Source organism: Anas acuta, chromosome 1 (genome assembly GCF_963932015.1).
Source record: "Anas acuta chromosome 1, bAnaAcu1.1, whole genome shotgun sequence".
In the NCBI taxonomy this organism is placed as follows: domain Eukaryota; kingdom Metazoa; phylum Chordata; class Aves; order Anseriformes; family Anatidae; genus Anas; species Anas acuta.
Window position 1 is genome coordinate 159,671,614 of NC_088979.1, and position 18,005 is coordinate 159,689,618.

The 18,005-nt window shown below is 36.2% G+C and overlaps 1 protein-coding gene and 1 long non-coding RNA gene across 9 annotated transcripts in view; one reads left to right on the forward strand and one right to left on the reverse strand.

The window, feature by feature from the left end:
* Nucleotides 1–2,857: 2,857 nt before the first annotated feature.
* ANKS1B (ankyrin repeat and sterile alpha motif domain containing 1B) overlaps nucleotides 2,858–18,005 on the reverse strand; it is a 433,040-nt gene continuing 417,892 nt past the window's right edge. For 7 of the 8 annotated variants that reach the window (XM_068668850.1, XM_068668849.1, XM_068668847.1 and 4 more), the window contains 4 exons: nucleotides 17,443–17,529; nucleotides 12,800–12,937; nucleotides 6,095–6,262; nucleotides 2,858–4,769 (listed from right to left, as the gene is read on the reverse strand). In XM_068668850.1, coding sequence (XP_068524951.1) covers nucleotides 4,659–4,769; nucleotides 6,095–6,262; nucleotides 12,800–12,937; nucleotides 17,443–17,529 — 504 coding nt within the window. In that variant the 3' untranslated portion in view covers nucleotides 2,858–4,658. The remainder of the gene's footprint in view (nucleotides 4,770–6,094; nucleotides 6,263–12,799; nucleotides 12,938–17,442; nucleotides 17,530–18,005) is intronic. The other variant, XM_068668848.1, reaches the window with a different exon arrangement.
* On the forward strand, nucleotides 6,572–11,443 carry LOC137849321 (uncharacterized). The gene is made up of 3 exons (XR_011091857.1): nucleotides 6,572–6,614; nucleotides 6,837–6,935; nucleotides 9,675–11,443. It is a non-coding gene; the product is annotated as an uncharacterized lncRNA (long non-coding RNA).

Genomic DNA, 18,005 nt, shown 5'->3' on the forward strand with positions numbered 1-18,005 from the left:
TCTCTAACTGTATGTGAGAAAGTAGTCTAAGGCCCTCAATTACTCCTTAAACAGAAAGTGTTTTGAATTCAGATTTTTTTTTTTTTTTTGATTGATAGAAAGAACAGTTTTCCATACACTTGGTGGCAAGAACAAGGACAGGAGAGAGCGAGAACTTTGTTCGATTTACATATTGATCACATCTTTTTCTGTCCATTTGTTGCAACATAACCCGTACCCACATTCTCAAAGATAGCTGGGTAACTGACTTCCACAGCAGAAGAGTGGCAGTAGTGAATACATATACATGTTAAATAGGACTGATGACGAATTTGCTTGTGGTATTGCACAGGAGAGGGAGTCAATCAGGGAGGTGCAGCTTCCCTTTCCAGCATTTGGGACACATCCTTCCTGCATGGCAAGAACCATAGACCATAGCCTCCATCTATCTGGGTTATGAGCTCACAGGTATGAAAGCTAACTAGAATCAGGGTATTCAAGGGTGGACTGGATAGAGGTACGGCCAGGAACATTAACTATGATACTTTAGTAAAGAAGTTACAGAGCTCTAAACCATTTCAGAGAAACAGTTCAGCCTGAACAATATTCCCCTATGCTCCCCTGGTTTCGAGTCCTTCCTTTCTTCTAGAATTTTCCCATTCCTCTTATATATTCTTTCACTTTCTTCATGTGGTCTTTTTACATGAGATAATGGATATACATTTTATTAGGTACATGCCTTCATTTAAATATTGTCTCTGATCCTTATACCTTGTCTTTCACTTACATGTTTGTCACTGCCACACAGCATGGAGTCAATTGTTTGGGCTTATAGTTTGGAGACAGTTAAGGTTACTATTTCTAGACTGTTGTCTTGTTGACATCTTAGACATCATCCTCCAGTGAAGTGTGAAACATGATAGATGAACAGAATACATTGAAAGAAATCTAGGGCAAAATTAGATGAGAGTCTGCACATAGCACAAACTTTTAATCTAGAACGGAAACTATAAACTATTTCATCTTTGGACATGAAAGCTTATTAGCTGTCTATCATGCTGTTGTCTTTTGCAAAGGACTGACACAACCTTTTTCACGACCATCTAATTCTCTTTTAAGTGGTCACCATCTTATGGCTATCCCAGTTTTTGATGCTGAGATGGGTAGAAACTAAAAGCTGTGTAGTGCTAGGGTTCTGCAGGAGAAGCAGCCTCTTGTATATATGCTGGCAGACCACCAAAACCAGATTTGTGGTATGCCCCCTCCTCTCAGTGGTGAGCAGTAGCTCCTTTGGCATTTAATAAATGCCAGGCCAGGTTGGAATAGTCAGCATGGCCAGTCTCAAAAGCAACAACTGCTTCAGAAAACCTTCCAGCTCCACAACACAGGATTCCCCCCTTGTTACCTCCTGATGTCGTCCAGTCCTTATGAATTCTCCCAGCAGCTTCTTGCCTTGTATAATAGAGATTTCACTACCCAAATAATGTTCACAATCTTTTGTCACCGACACTTACCTCACTTTGATTCCAATTTCCGTATCATCTCATGTCAAATGCAATCCTTTTATCATCTCTCATTTTTTTGCCAGTACTCCACCCTCCCACTGTAAGGCAGTTGTTGCAATTAACTCCTGTGCTCACAACATGTAGATGCTCCAGTTTCTTCATGTACTCTCCTTGATTGCCTCTGCTTCCCTCTTACCTTGAGTAGAGAGCAGGAAAAGCAATCTTCCTCACTTCCTGATCTTTTGGAGGTGTCTGGCTTTTTTTTTCTACCTTCACTTTTAAGATTGACCATTGCCTCCTTACTTCCTATAAGATGCCAGCATCCTACAGACTTAAAATAAATAAATAAATAAATAAATAAATAAATAAATAAAAAGGTCATGTGTTCACAAAAAGGACTAATGATCAAGTAGTAACTGCTTTGAGTTAGTTCAGATTTGTGTCCTGTGTTCACAGAAGTCTCTTTGGCTTTGAAGAAAGGAATGTAGAGCCATTGTCCCATGACAGAGGGGACCCCATCAATTTGCCTCCAGTGGGCTTATGTAAAATCAGTTAGTCCTTTTTGGACTAATTAGTTAGTGCATGAAAATGTTTCCTCTAAAATCCCAGGTTTCTGCAAATACAGAAGTACCTTATGCCCATTAACTCTTATGTTTCCTTCCAGTTTCAATTTATGTCTGCTGTGGGGGCTCCAGTCATTCGCTGACTCACTGTCCCCCCAAACTATACTCTTCATACTCATTTCCTGTCCTAACAGTCTTTCATCCATCTCATCTTACATCAGTCTTGCTAGCCATCCTCAGTTGCTTTTGCCCCTTATTATCTCTCCCAAACAAGTCCAGCTGCTTGCTGTGCCACTTTACCTGTTTGATATCTCTTTGATAAACCAGGATCAAATTTCTCCTGCAAGTTGCCATCCTTCCTGTTGCTTCACTTCCCTTATATTTTAGGGTTCTGTTACTGCTCCTGCCTTTTCCTTTAATTGTAGGGGTCACTCAGCTACCCAGTATTATAGCCTGAAAATCTGGACATTTTAATACTTTTGGTGTCTGAAGTGTATTCATTTTAACATAACTTCCCCTGCAACTCTTAAGAGTATGTGATTAAATATGGAAAGTCAGCAGTTGAATAGTGCACCGAAAAAAACAACAGTTAATTAAGGGCTTTAAAGTATGAGGTGTTTACCATCTGTAAACAAAATCTGTATTCTAAAATAAAGCTGTCTCCACAGCAATGCCTGAATTTGCGTGGGACAGGATCGAAAGCCCAGTGAAATTGGGGGAAGGGAAGGGAGGGCATTTCCCTGACTTCAGTATCCCTTGGCTCAGCCCCTTGTTTCATTTAGCAATGATAAAATGACGCACAACATCCTGTGACTGTACAACTTCATTTTATTTTGTGTGCTTTTATAGGATATAAATAAATGACAAAATTACAAAATTTATAACTGGAAGCCCAAGCATATTTACATAATTTTTGTTGCAGTGAGGCTACTATTTACTGTTCTCCTATACAATTTTCCTTTTGGTACCATATTTTTAGTGTTAGTTTTTTACTGCCAGTTGACTACGTACATATCAACAGTGAATAGGCAAAATATGTACAAGGAACTATTTTGTTCAAGTAAATTGAATACTGTATTAAAAGTATGTCATCACTCAGCGCTATGATTAGGTTTAACTAAACCATATACAATTATCAGGTTTAAACCAAGTTCAGTTATCCATTTTTGGAATTTACCAACTGACCATTCTAACTGAAAATCTCAGCTGGATATGAAATAATAATTAAAAAAACGTTAAGACAACCACACAATTTATCAATATCTCTATAATGAACTTCAAAATGATTCACAATTTGACTGGATAGAACAATATACGTTAAAATGCCATTTTTCTCCTATAGTGATATTTGTACTGTTATAATTTCAGTTCTACATAAATATACATCATGGTATTATACAAATACTCCACAGACATTAAAAAAATTAAAACACTTTAAAGAAAATGTAAGTAAATATTATTTAATCAAATATTAAGCAAATGCTTAACCATTTTGTTCCATGAAAACATTTTTATTACTTTGGAATTTTTTTCTTTTTCTCACCATTTTTATTTAGAAAATGTTTTGCAGTATAATTTTATCAACAATCTTCCAAACAAGTTTTCTGTGACAGAAATCTTGATAGCAAAATCCAGAGTTTTGATTTTGTTTTAGAACCACTGAGATTATTTTAAAAAATACTAGTAGAATTCATGGCTATAGCAATGTCAAACTGCATAAACTATTATGTAGGTGTAGTAGAATGACCATTCATTCCACTTGCATTCCAGACTGATCACACGGAACATCCAGTGCACTGATGCTACAACTTTTATAATTTTCATAATGCTGCAATAGCAATGGTTTAATCAACTTTAAAATAAACAATATTTGTCATAATTAATCTGGCTTCCTTTCCATAAATACTCATATGCTTTCCCATAGTTTTTCTCTTCCATAAAAATATCTAATAAAGGTTTTCTGTGCATTATTAATACTTTTTTTCTATCCATTCATAAAACTCTGATCCTTTGTTACAATTCAAGAAGTTCCTATTTCTGTAGAGGATCAAAGGACACCAATGATTACATATAAAACCAGCGCACACAGAAATCAGGGTACCTAATTTCTTGTCACTTTAATGAGTTCTTTATTCAACACAGCAATTATTAATGAATTCAGTGGTTTCACAAATACTCTATTTATTAATTCTGGTTCTATTTCAATTAAAAACTGCCAAGATTTAAATAAAAAACCAATCAAATATCCTACTTGTAGGCAGCATTAGTGTTAGTTAGGAGACCTTTTGTTTTTTTAAAAAGTAGAATTCTAAAATAAGAAATCAAAGAAAGCACTGTGGCAAAGTCACAAGGGAGAACTGTGTGAAAAATAATGTTTCTCACTCCTCTTGTGGACTGTAATTTTAAAAGTCTTCATATAGTGTCATTCTTCTGTCAGTGCTGCAGGAAGAAGATCACCAGAAATGACTATCAGCCTTTTTCGTTAGTTACAAGGCCACTCATACAGTGCAGTCTTCCTCTCTGCTGGATTGAAACGTTGCCATAAAGGAAAGGCTGTGCTGTGACTGCTTGGAGTGCAAGGCACAACAAGGAACAGGGGGAGAGTTTTGTATCAGAAAATTGTAGTTTCATACTTGGTATTAATGCCTCTTTTGGCTTCTTGTCCAGGTTCAACAATCCATGGTAGATTCGCAAGAGTCTTTTGTTCAGATGGATCTATTTGCTTTAAAAAAAAAAAAATGCAGATAAACAGATGGGTTACCATCTCTGCACACAGTATTTCTAGTAGAAGTTTTTTTCTTAAAAAAAAATAAAAAATACTAGAAAACACCACAGAACCTTTATCAATAAAGCCCTGTTCTAATGTCTACAGCAGTAGTCTGCAGTGGTCTGCATTCCCATCTACCTACTGATGGTTGCCCTGATTTACAGTTTAGATCAGAGCAGTGCTGATTCCCAAGCTCTAGCGCATCAAAGCTTGTTAATGCTACATTTAAAGCAACATTTGATCCTGCAAAGTCCTTTCAGTACTGAGACAGATGATAGCATCAGGAAATGTTCTTTCTTAAAATCCTATGGTGAACAAGAAAGTGTATGGTCATATGTACACGTTCATGTATACATATCCCCTTCCCCTCGTCCCAGAATTAAATATCACAGAGTATGGTTCTCCTTTATAGCCAATGAATATGATACACTATGTAGTCAACTACATGATCATGCTATGCTCACTTGAATTAAAATAATTTTTGTAATTTTTGAATAGCTGTATCATAAAAGAGTGTTTCACTGTCGGCTGTGCACTCTAGGATGACAAGAAAATATAAAGAAAATCAGTATGTTGCTCTGATCACCTAGGATTTTTAGGAATTTGGGATTCCAAAGAAGATATTGAAAAGGGTATTGAAACCCTGTTCTGAAACAGGAGGTTCTGTAGAGGGTCAAAAAAAAAAAAAGAAAAAAAAAGTAAGAAACGAAGTTGTTTGGTGTGACAAGAAAATCACTGTAGATTGACTTGGATTTGCAATTTGATTAGGTTTCATCATCTGGCAATCATACCCAAATCAAACACCAAAATTTTTGAGATACTGATTTGCACATGCAGTGATTGTGTAACAAAGATAGGTTTAGTGCTGATTTTATTTCTTGACACAGGCTCCAGGAAGTCCATGGAACTGAACAGTTTTAAATGTATGCATTGGCTGTGATACACAACACTTAAAAGAGGACAATACATTGAAATCAGGATGAATCAATTAAAACTTTGGAATAATTAGAAAAGAGATATGTTCAACACTAGTCAAGCAAATTTCTAAACCAGAGGAACACAAATTGGGCAGTTCTGAGTGGCTTCCTGCACTGCAGTGACATAACCCCACCATGTGATGAGCAGAGGCAGCACAGCTGAGACATGGAGAGTTTCTGACTCAACAGGTGTGTTAACTTACACAGCTTCTACACATGCATCAATTCTTACTGTATAGCTTGCTATTATTATTATTGTTATTATTATTATTTTTTTTGCATGCACCACTCCTTTCTACTTACCACTGACTTCCGAATACTAACACGTGGTTTTGGAATAGGTTTAGAGGGTTTATTTTCAAAGCTTTCTGGGAGTGTTGAAGAATGGCCCCCTTTTCGTGCTTGTAGTGCAAGCTGATAGGCCACCTCAAATGCTTGTCCTAATGTAAGAATGATTTCATAAGCTAAATTCTGGAACAAAACAAAAACATTTAAAATTGGAGTTAGGTGGAGTTATTGTTAGATATAAGAAGTGGCATAGTACTGTTTACAGAATGCATTTTAATGAAAATAATTAAAAACAATATCTGCAATATTTACATCTGTTATTTGATTTCTCATTGATTAAGGACAATCTATATGTAACCTACTGTAGTTAAAATAATTACTTTAAAAAACTTTGAAAACATTATCTCACTAAACATGAGAAAAGGGGTGGGTGGATGGGTGTCACCTCTTTTTCAAACAAGTCATTAACCCCTCCACCCCTTCCCACCTCACCCTGTATCTGCTGTTCTTGAGACCCCACCCATCTTGGACTGCTGTAGGTATCTGACATTCCACCTTCCTCTACTTCAGACCTCCCAAACTGCAAGTGAAAGTCTTTTTTTTTTTTTTTTTTTTTTTTTTCCCCCCTCCAGGTTTGTGGGGTTGTTTTGGTATATTTATTTATAGGCTCCTACAAACTTTCCAATAATATTTTGAACACCTGCAGAGCAAACACAAGCCTGCAGGCTTGCTTTCTTATGTCCTGCATTCTCCTTAGAGTAATTCATACATCTTGGATTTAATTCAGAAGTTACTCTCTCCTTCCTGAACATCTGTAGCCCACAGCTGGGTGCATTCCTGTATGCTTCAAAATTAGGTGAGCCCTTAAAACACCTACATGCTTTTGATGTAATTTCAGATGTAGCAATTTTATGTGATGCATCTTTTTAGCTTGTCAAGTCTAACTGTTGAGTTTGTAATAAGTGAGAAAGCAGTGCAAGACATGCAGAAATACACTATCTGCCCTTGTCATTAAATAGTTAAAAGACTATGTGTCTTATTTCATGCCATATACTACAGTTTCACTGCAGTCATGAAAAAATTCTATCCCTTTGTTATCACACTACATTGAATGATGTACTTTATAACCCACACATTCTCTGTAATGAGAGTCTTTATACTCTGTAGAAAAAGTGTAGGCTAAATTCAGCCTATTTGGCTCATTACAGAAGCTTCTTATAAAGGTGCCAACTCTGGCCTTTGTTAGGTCAGAGAGAAAACAATCATACTCCTCCACTGGGACATCCTCTCAGCTGTTATGACTGCATTAACAACAGCAAGCTAGCCAAAGTTACATAGTTTCCCAAATAAAAATGTTTGTCTGATTTGATAGCAATAGTCTCCAAATTGTCTCCCTCTTAATTTAAGGAAACTGGCCAGGACTGAGAAATACTGAGGTTACAGTTTGCCAGTGGAGTCATAAATGAAAAGCTAAAGAGACTGTTATAAAGTGGTCTGCCTTTTAGCAGGACACTAGTTATAGAATTAAGACCAATTGAGTATAATTGTTAAAAAGGTACAGAATAGTATTATTTGAAATAGACTGCACATATTAGTAGTGCAAGGATATTATTCTAACGACATCTTAATCTGCTGTTGTGACAGTAAAGTAGTGTACTATGTCACTGTGGGATTATCTACACTGGATATTATTATTGGTAAAGGAATACATCAACAGAACAGGGTGTAATAAAGGTTTGGAGAAAAACCAGACTGTAATACTATTGGGACTGGGAGAAAGCACTATCCAGGAAGGTATACATAAAGGTCCCTGAGAGACAGACTGAACAGTTCTGAGATCAGAGTAGAGAAAAGCAGAGAGTCTGCCATGCTGAGACATGGGAAATGTAGTCTGCGTCCTGCATCTTGTCGTAAGCTACTATGGTTTGTTTTATTGTATAGTGTGTAAAATGAAAACAAATAGGCTTGCCTAGAGCATGCAAACATGTAGCTGTTTCTATAGTTAATACATATTTGAAATATGGCAAACAATGCAAAGTGTGTACTGTTCTGTTCATTATTCTAAACATAAACTGAACCATAACTTGTGCATAAATGTCACACATGGTGTACTGTGATAGAACTTTGAAGAAGTGAAGCGCGCACTTCACTTGGATATAATGGAGGGCTTTAGAATTTTACCTTTTAAAATTCAAACAAAGTATCTGCAGAATTTTAATTGGAAAAAAAAAACACAACACACACACAACAGAAGTAAACAGGTTTGGGTTGAGAGATTTCTCACTTGTAGTACTAAGGGAGGAATATGAAGATGAGAGTTAGCATATATTGGATGGGCTATTACTGGAGAGGTAAGAGCAGGATTCCATTGGGAGGAAGACAACAACTGTAAAAACCATAATGTAAATCCTTCTGATGGACTGAGCACACCGTTTTATTATTATTATTATTTTTTAAACATATAACACAAAAGGAAGTAAAGAAGTCTGTCTACCCAAGAGATGCCTAGAACAAAAGTTGTAGACCATGTGATCGCTGTGGAGGACGTTGACTTTTACATCACCCCATAAAGCTCCTTGGAAAGGAGGTAAACTTTTTAGGACCATGGTGATTCTGAGTGCTGCTGCAAGCCCATTCTTTGCTCAGCATGGCAGAGAAGGAAAGTAAAGCTAATGCCTTTAATTTGTGTGTTATGAGAAACTGAGGTCAATTGCCTTGTTTCCAGTGTAATGTTATATTTCAATTCCTTAGTGCAAGGTCTGAGTCAGTATTCTTCAACCACTTTAATTCAACCAACCAATTACAACAGCTAATTGTTTTGCTACATTTTTTTTTTTTTTCCTGCATAAGTTGCAGTAGGCACTGTTTTTCGTTGTATTTTCATGCTTCCATAAAGCTATGTTGAGGCTTCAGGAATATTTTAAGAATGAGAGCAAGATTGCTAATTTCTGTCTTTTGATCTACAAAAACTAAAATGTAACTTGCAAGGGATTTTTTTTTTTTTTTGCCTTTTTTGAAAAACACTTTGGATATACTGAGGATTTGATGGGTTTCTGCTTTTAGGCAATGATTTTTTTCCCCTTTATGATCAATGTTATATTTGGTCTTTAAACTGAATTTACTGGAGAAGCTTCCTTTGGTATCGCACAGATAATTGGTATGAGCTACCCACCTCATCGGCTGTGTAGGAATGTCAATTAGGAGATCCTCTCTGCAATGTACTGAACTTAAAATTCCAGTAGGTAAAACCAAACCGAACACAGTACATGAAATTTTAACTTGAAAAATCTGAAAATTCTATCCCAGCTCAAAATTTCCATTCTCTGGAATGTAATCATTTGCCCGATTCTTAGTCATGATGGTCTTCAAGGCCTGACGTCAAGGATTTCTACTATAAAAACCTGACAAATATGGAAGGTTATTTATTAGTAAATAGAGTTCTTTGGGTGTAGAGCTGTCATACATGTACGTTTACACTGTTGACTGTACAGATGCTTTACCCTCCAGACCACAAAACATTTACATTTGGGGGCACCTGAAAGGACGTGCATTGCATTTGTCTGCACTCTAATGCGTCACCCTTTGTGCATTCAAGGGGAAGAAAGCTCAGCTCACCAAGCTGATATGACGAGAGAAGCACACCTGGCATTTGCCTTTAACAGCTGTGGACTCCTGGGCTGCATGAGGTTTTCATGAACAGGCACTCATGCAACTTAAATTCTTGATCCTTTCTCATTGTGGATTTAAAGCAATGACGTACGTCAAACTCTTCTGAATCCTTCCCTCTCTTCTAATGTGGCACAGTGAGATATTGTATGCAATAAAAAGATGGAAACAGGCCTTCAAATTGTGCTTTTCAGACTGCTGCAAAAGCTATCTATGTAGACTAGACAAAGAGGAGAGACTCATTTGCTCGTGAGCTGAAAGCTCTCTGTGCCTGAGTGTGTTCCATCTCAAGAAGGTTGTGAGGAGAAATTAAAATGCTTTCACACATTCTGCCTAATGTGCCCCTGAGAGGATAGCATCTGGGCATGCCATCTCTAGGATTTGGAAAGGAAGGAAATATTCTGTTCCGAGGACAAGCAGATGCTATGTTGATTGTACCTGGATGGTCATGTGAACAAATAACAACTTCCAAAACAAATTTCAGTCTCCAAATCCACTGGAAGAAGGCAATAAAGAGAACTTTGAGACCTGAAAACATGTTTTTTCATCTCTGCTATATATGTATACTAGCAGTTTCCAATGCTTATCCAGCTTAATCTGTGCAATGAAGGACAGAAGAATACAGAAAAGGAAAGTCTTTGGGTTATGCAGAGCACTAGTCAGGCCCTTTGCATGAACAAAAGCAGATACTGTTCCAGTTTATGCAGATTATTTTCTATTAATTGGTGTGTTGCACAATGAAAGAATACCTGACTGAAATTACTTTGGATGTCTCCCATATATGAACTGAACTTTGGCACAGGGACTGTTATGATGGCTTATTTCTCCAGTAGGAATCCCTCACTGGTAGATTTAGGGTTGTTTTTTCTGAGTGAATGAGCGAAGTGGGTTTCAAATATCGCTCAATAAATCCTCTTCTCCCCAAGCCTTGTGTCCTTCAATATTCTTCAAGCAAGTCTGATGTTTTTTCCAATTTTGATTATAGCATTATAACTCTGAGTAGAGAAGTTGAATGTACAGTCACTTCTAAATAGCATCAGTAATGCTGGTAGTTGACATGTTACACTAAAATACTTTCCTATTTGGGAAAAAAAAAAAAAAAAGCTATTCCCCACATTTCCTGGGGAATTGAAGGACCTAAGAGAGTGAAAAAAAATCATCTAATACTGTATATTATATTACCATAATATATATAAGATGCATCTTTTTTTATACTTTATTGTGGGTTTTACCATTTTGAACTTTACTTTTCTTACCATGGTTGGATTTCTATCTACTAAAAAAATGACAGGACTGTTTCTATTAGCAAACTGTAAGATCAGGCTCCATAAAGGCTGGACTTAAATAGAAAATTTAAATTACTGTATTCTTATGTTCTGAATATTTAGATTTGATTTTTTTTTTTTTTTTTTCATGGAGCTTGTACTTCCATAAGAAATGTTAGATCCTGAAACATAAAACAACACACATACACAAAAAGAATATTTCAGTAGATAACACCCGACTGAGGATTATATAGGAGAAAAAAACCTATGACAGTTAGACATTAAATAGCTATTTTAAGCAATATGGAAACATTAAAGTGCTTGGGGTATTAAATGCTCCTCCTAAGGTATGGGAAGTGATCAAAATGTTAGAATTCTTTCTGGATCACAATTCTGGAAAATGAATTTTACCTGGGTCTGTGTTTGTGCTTGATTATTAGACCTATAAATGAAGATATGGTATTTGGAAACTATTTGTTTTTAACTGAAATAAGAGTTTTGAGACTGATTTCCAAATAAATGCAATCTGTTTTCAAAAGGAAAAGGTGGTGTCAAAATAATTTTTCTCCAAATTCCATATCTGGAGTATTTCTTAAATTAAAACTCCCACTTCCGTGACAGAGAGCATAAGAGAACAGAGGGACCATAATAATCTGATGATGGTTACAGGTGTAACTTTTTACACAGGAACATAAAAAGGACGGTGTTCTGCCTGTACCTCTGTTATCACAGATGTTTCAAATCTATGAGATTTAGTGTGGTAGCCGAATATTCCTAGGACCTCTAGAGATATGTAGTTAGCTCTCTGTGTGGTCTCCTCTTTCTCAGATCTAAGTTTTTTTTTTGGTTGTCTGTTTGAAGTAAGAATAAAACTTTTCATATTTTCCCTGTACGTTTGCAGAAGTTTTGGTTTACCAGGTTATTCAATACAATACCGAAAGGTTTAAGAAATACTTAGAAAGATGTTTGCGTTATTGGGACTAATTCAGCTAAACATTGAAACCCGTGGAGCAGTTGGGCTAAGAAATCCAAAGAAATCACTTACTGGGATAACATCTGATCTCTGTCCAAAAAGCAGACCACATCCACATTGTGAACGTGGGATATTTCCACTCCACAATAAAGTGATTTTCCCTCTCACCCTTTGTTGGTTGGTTTGGAGAGACTGATGAGGGTAAAAGCCAAAAAGCTGGAACTCACCAAACCAGTCCTTCCTTGACTTTTCAGGCAGTGGAACATAGTCTAAAATGCAAACTTATTTTAAGCTACTTCTTGAGTCAGACTTTCGGCAGGACTAAGCACTGAATGTAACGAATATTGATTCAGTTCTGATTTATCTGCTACATTCTGAAATTTCAGACTGGGTGGCCAAAAGTGCTTTTTGTGAATTTCTTGGAAAGCTGTAGCATAGATTAGAAGAATTGTTTGTCAAGACTCACTTATAAACATGTTTAAAGAATTCATACATGTTGTACTATACTAATGTTTTTGAATGATTTTTGTTTCAATAGCGTTTCAAATTTCTCTTGTGCTACGCACTAAAGTTACAGTACAAATCTGTAATTACATAGGTGAATTATTTCAGATATGAAATAAGGTAGTATCAAAGAAAATCCTTATTTTTCTCCATAAATGTTATTTTACTACCTCATAGTAGATTAGTATTTTCATATGGTAAATGAACAGTACCTTCTATTAATCACTATATATCCTGAAAATGATTTAACAGAATTAAAGAACTATAACTATTACAAAGCACTATTAAAGGAAGTATCTTTCATAAACTGACCACATCAAATGCAGTGAATACGTGGCAGTAGTGGTGATTTGTCTTCAAGTCTTTAGTGATGTATGCAAATGTAGAAAGGTCTTCAGGGTCTTGTGCAGCACAGGAAATGTTACGGATTTCATGCTCAGCAATAATATTCTGTTCAAAAAAAAAAAATTAAACAATTTAGGAATTACATGTAAAAGCTGCAAAATCTTGCTGTTAGATTTGTATTTACATTCATTTACTGTTCTGAAGTATTTCAGAAGTTTCTTACTAAGAAGAGATTTAATACGCTCCATGTGTGAGCTTATACATTTCATTTCAGTTTTGATCTTCTCCAACAATAACTAAAATTGTCAAAAAGCTGGTAGGCAACAAGTGCATTCTATGGTCTTCCCTATGATTTTGCTTGGGTTTTATACAGTTTATGCAGTATTTTTGACAAAAAGACATCTTTCTGGCATAAGGCATAATTTTTTTTTTTTTTTTTTTTTTTTTTTTTGCATGTGGCGTTTGATAAAATTTAGATACACTCTTTCAAGAAAAGAAAACAAAGCATCATCATTTATAATTAAAACCCCGAGCTCTTGAAAGGTTTCTGCTTAGTAAGAAGTTTAACTATAGAAGGATCTGGCAACTCTTCTCCACTTAGCAACAACAGCATCCTGTAAGAGATTTAGAAATATTAAACTCTTCATGCACCTAGCAACGCTACTTGCAACAGCCAATGTAAACTGCAGCATACAACTGAGGTAGAGGTGGGGAGTGGCTGTCTGATGAAATAAATAAATAAAAAACTGTCTAGAGCTTTGAAGAAAATTATGAATATTCATTACATAAATTACTGATATGTAAGTATTGTGTTCAGGCCAAAGGAACCATGAAGCCAGAGAAGAAGATACTGCAAGATACTGCATAGTGGCTTATGATGAGGCCTTGCTTCATCAACACACACGTTTCAAATAATTTAACAGAAGAACGACTCATCATATATGATCTTCTGAATTGTGGCCCTCCTGACTGTGGCTATGGCTTTTCCACAAAGCAAACAAACAAAAAAATAACAAAGAAAGAGAACAAGCCTGCTGCAGTATGACACCTCTATTGCACCAAAGAACACATGACATCTGTAGTGTCACAGTCCCTCACAGCACAGCTCTGCGTTTCACTGTTGCCTTAGTGGCATCTGTTCAAGTTAAAACAATCTCTGAGCATCTCTGTTTTTCCCTCACCTTTTTTTTTTTTTTTCTTTCCAACTCATCTCCTCTCCTCCTGTTTTTTTTTTTTTTCTTTCTTTCTTTCTTTTTTTTTTTTCTAAGAACAAGAATTATGTACAACTAAGTTACTTAGGATGCTTTCCCATATCTTCTTTCATTTGCTAAGTGGCAACTTTCCCACTTGTATGTAGGTGTCAAGTTTTCTAAAAGATGTATTAATATATCTAATTGAAGAAATGACGGGTTGGGAAAAATCTTAATAAAAATCATTCAAAATTTCAAATTACAGAAAAAACATAATAAGGAAACACTTACCAAAGACACAAAATAATCCTCTTAATCTTAAATTGTTGCAAGATACTTGGTTATTTCTGTTTAATGCATTATTCATAAAAATTACAAAAACATTACTTATGTTTCAATATATGCCAGTTCATAATGACATGTATAATCTCTGCTTAACGACCATTGACTTTTTATGTTACTTTAAGCATTTTATTTCCTTTGTTCTCAAATTGATAACTTTTACCCTCAGTAAAGATTTTGATGAGAATTATAATTATACCAAAACCGGGGATTTAGATATCCCTTTAAGATTACAGATATAGCTGTAATATATTGTCATTGATGTTGTAGCGTCAACATTGTAGTTTAATAAGCAGAAAGAATTAACGCTTGGAAGGTGTTAAAATCATGTGAAATACTTATGTTAAATCACGATTCACAAAGCAACCGGCTGAAAGCTCTGCCATGCTGAAACTTTTCCTAGGTGACCTGGGGTTGACACAGGGGTTTGTGCTTTAGAGCTTATTTTAACATTAAACCAAGTGAAGTTTGGAAACATACCCATATCGACTTTGTTTTGAATAAAATAAGGTGTGCCTAAAATAAATCTTGTGGATGAAAATTAGTAGTGAAATAGGCTTTTCCCTAGCTTCTACAGGATTATGCTCTGTGATCTCCTTTCCAAGTTAACAATGTTTTCAGTGCATGCATTTACTATTTCCTAGGGTCACTACTCCAGTAGACCTATAGTTTTAGTCTACAGAAATTGTAAGACTATGAACCAGTTTGCTCTTCTGGGTGCACTCCTCTGGCACTGACCGACAATGAAAAATTGTTGTTCTAAAATTGTTACTCATTTTGTTGAGAGCAACCTCCAGAGCTTCTGAAAAAAAGAAGGGAAGGTGAAAGTCAGTTCTGCTTCTGCCAAGGAAATACCCCTGAGAGATCAAGTTTTTGATAAGCAACCTTCCCTTTGCTTGCCTACCTTGTGTCAGGCAATCCCCCTTCTTGCAGAAATTATCCTGAAGTTAGGGTTAGCTCTGATCCACGAGAAATTTCTGAAAGTCTGCTTTTTTTTCTAAGCAGCAATTTCTTGCTGGCCTCACTTGCAAAGAAATGGTGTCATGTCAAAGCGGTGTCATGCCAAGCTTCAAGGCGTCACTGAAATAGCTTTAGTGGAATGAGGTCAGAGCCCCTTTATTACCTGAAGCTTTGCCTGCTGTAACTCAGAATACAAATTCTTAGCTTGGTGGCATAAAGAAAAAGGATGAACAGCCATGAGAGCTGAGTTTTCAAGCACATAACTGCTAGCTATTTTTGTCATTTAAAAGTATGCATTTATTTCTAAGTGGTGTCCAGTGCTGTCAACTATAAGCTCATCAGTACAAGTCTGAATAGGATCTCACCTTAGTGCTAATCTGTTTTGGGTCTTGAAGGAATTGGGTACAGCACACTGTGGACAAGGCTGATAGCAATGTTCCTGGGAGGGTTGCAGGCTATTACCTGGCTTTTACAGAAGGGAAAGGCAGTGCAGATTTTGAACTGAAGAGAAAGCATTCTACCACTTGAGCAAACACACAGGACTGTGGCATTATCTTGATCAAGTACATCTATTGCACTACTCGCATAATTTTCAGTGGGATTGAACTAGAGGCATCTAATAAAATTTGCCCAATTTACTTCAAATTTCCTTCATACACAAGACAAGAGGCACTGTACTGGAAGCTCCTTGTGTTCTCTTGATTTTTTATTTTTTTATTTTTAACCTAAGGACATTACAGTAATGTCCCTTACACTATAGAGGAGATTTAAGGGCTGAATACAGCCTTATCCAAGTTATAGTTAATAGCATTACAATGTCCTGATTTATGCCCTGCACATTAGAGAACATAAAGGATATGAGGGTTGCAGAAGCTCCATTTTGATTCAATGGAAGAAAAAGAAGCTGACAGGAATCCCTGGCCTCTCTGCTCTAGCCAATATGCCATACCTGACATAATACTAATTTAATATCTGTTTTCTTTCATGCTGTCTTCTAACCCTGCATGTGGCTTCCAAACTATAGCAGAAGATCACAAACCTGCTTTTGTCTCTTCACTTAAAACCCAGTTCTAGTTACACACCTTTAAAAACTGACTGCTTTGTTAAGTTTGAAGGATACTGGGTTAGATATATGGTGTGATCTGAATGCTCAGCAACACAAAGCAGTTATATATATTATTAACCTGGTCAGGAATCTGGGTTCCCTGACTTACTTTTTATATTGTGTAGTGCATTTTAGTCACATAACAGGAAAAAAAAAATCATTTCTATTCATATGCAAGCATCAGTATGAATTGCATTTTCTTGCCATCTTAAACATCAGAAGAGAAATCCATGCATTATTTTACTCCGGCTTACAGGGATTTTACATTTTACTTTAGCTAAGCAATAACCCGTTGTTCTGTCCATCACTGAGTTCCCCAATCTCTCAATTTCTGCCTTTTTTTTTTTTTTTTTAAAGGGGAGATATATTGTCCGTATTTTGAAATGTAAGAAGCAAAGCATAGGAGCGTTGTCACACAGGAAGATGAACAAAATATGGAATTATAACTGTGAAGATGCTGCTGCAGCTCAGTGAGTCAAATGGCTACTTCTAGGAACATAGCTGTCAGAGAGGCTCTAACATTTGAAAAGTACACTCACAGCTCATGTTTCGTATTTTTACAATGTCTGGCCCTGGATAAATCCTTGCATCTTCATTGTTTATTGAAACATCTTTACATTCTTTTTTTTTAGCCAAAAATTATGTAGACCAACAAATATGTATATAGTTCTTGCTTATTTAAGGAATTGCATAGGGAAGAACATGGTTAAGGATTCTGTGGAGGCCCCTTGCCAAATGTCTGTTGTGGTGAGCTTGCCTTTTAACAGCAGAAGGCCGGACACAATGTTCTCCAACTGAGCCATTAAGTGTTCCTCACTTGTCCTCCAGACAGTGTTTCTGGAGAGTGACAATGAGATTACTCTCATTTTGGAGAGAAGAGAAGAGAAAAGAAAAAGAAAGGAAACACAAAGTGCAAATCTGTCCCCTCTACGGCCTGGAGCTCTTACAGAGCCAGCCTCATAAATATTCCTATTTGTGAGGACAAAAAGCTGATATTCAATGATTGCACACACCTTATTTGTTGCATCAATAAATTTGACTCCTTTGTACGAGACAGACAGGACAATGGTTGGCACTTTCTTCATTTGTTCTGTAGACTTCTGAAACAAAAATGAAGATGCAGTTGGAGTTACATTGCATTGCAAGAACAGCGCTCTTTTCTACTTCTTACAAAATACTTCAGTTAAACAATAGGTACTTATCCAAATATTTGACTTTTTCTTGAGCTGACTGTGTTCTGGGCTTTTGAAATAGCTGCTTTGTAGTTACAAAATTCCACAGTTTATTGCAAGGATGCAAGAACTGCAGAGTTCTGCAGTTTATTGCAAGAATAATAAAAACTCTCTTTTTCCTTAGTACTATGGGAAGAGAATGAAGCAAGTTTGCTATACTTAAAATGACCAGTCATGTAATCAAGGATTTCCCAAAATATTCATGTTTAACACATCCATCTGATGTGCCCCATTCAGCTCTGCCTCACCTCTCCCTGTCCTTCCCAGCTGTAAAAATTTACAGCGCAGTGTTTTTTGTAGAACTACTTCTTTTCTGCAATTAGTTGTTATTTAGGAATATTTCA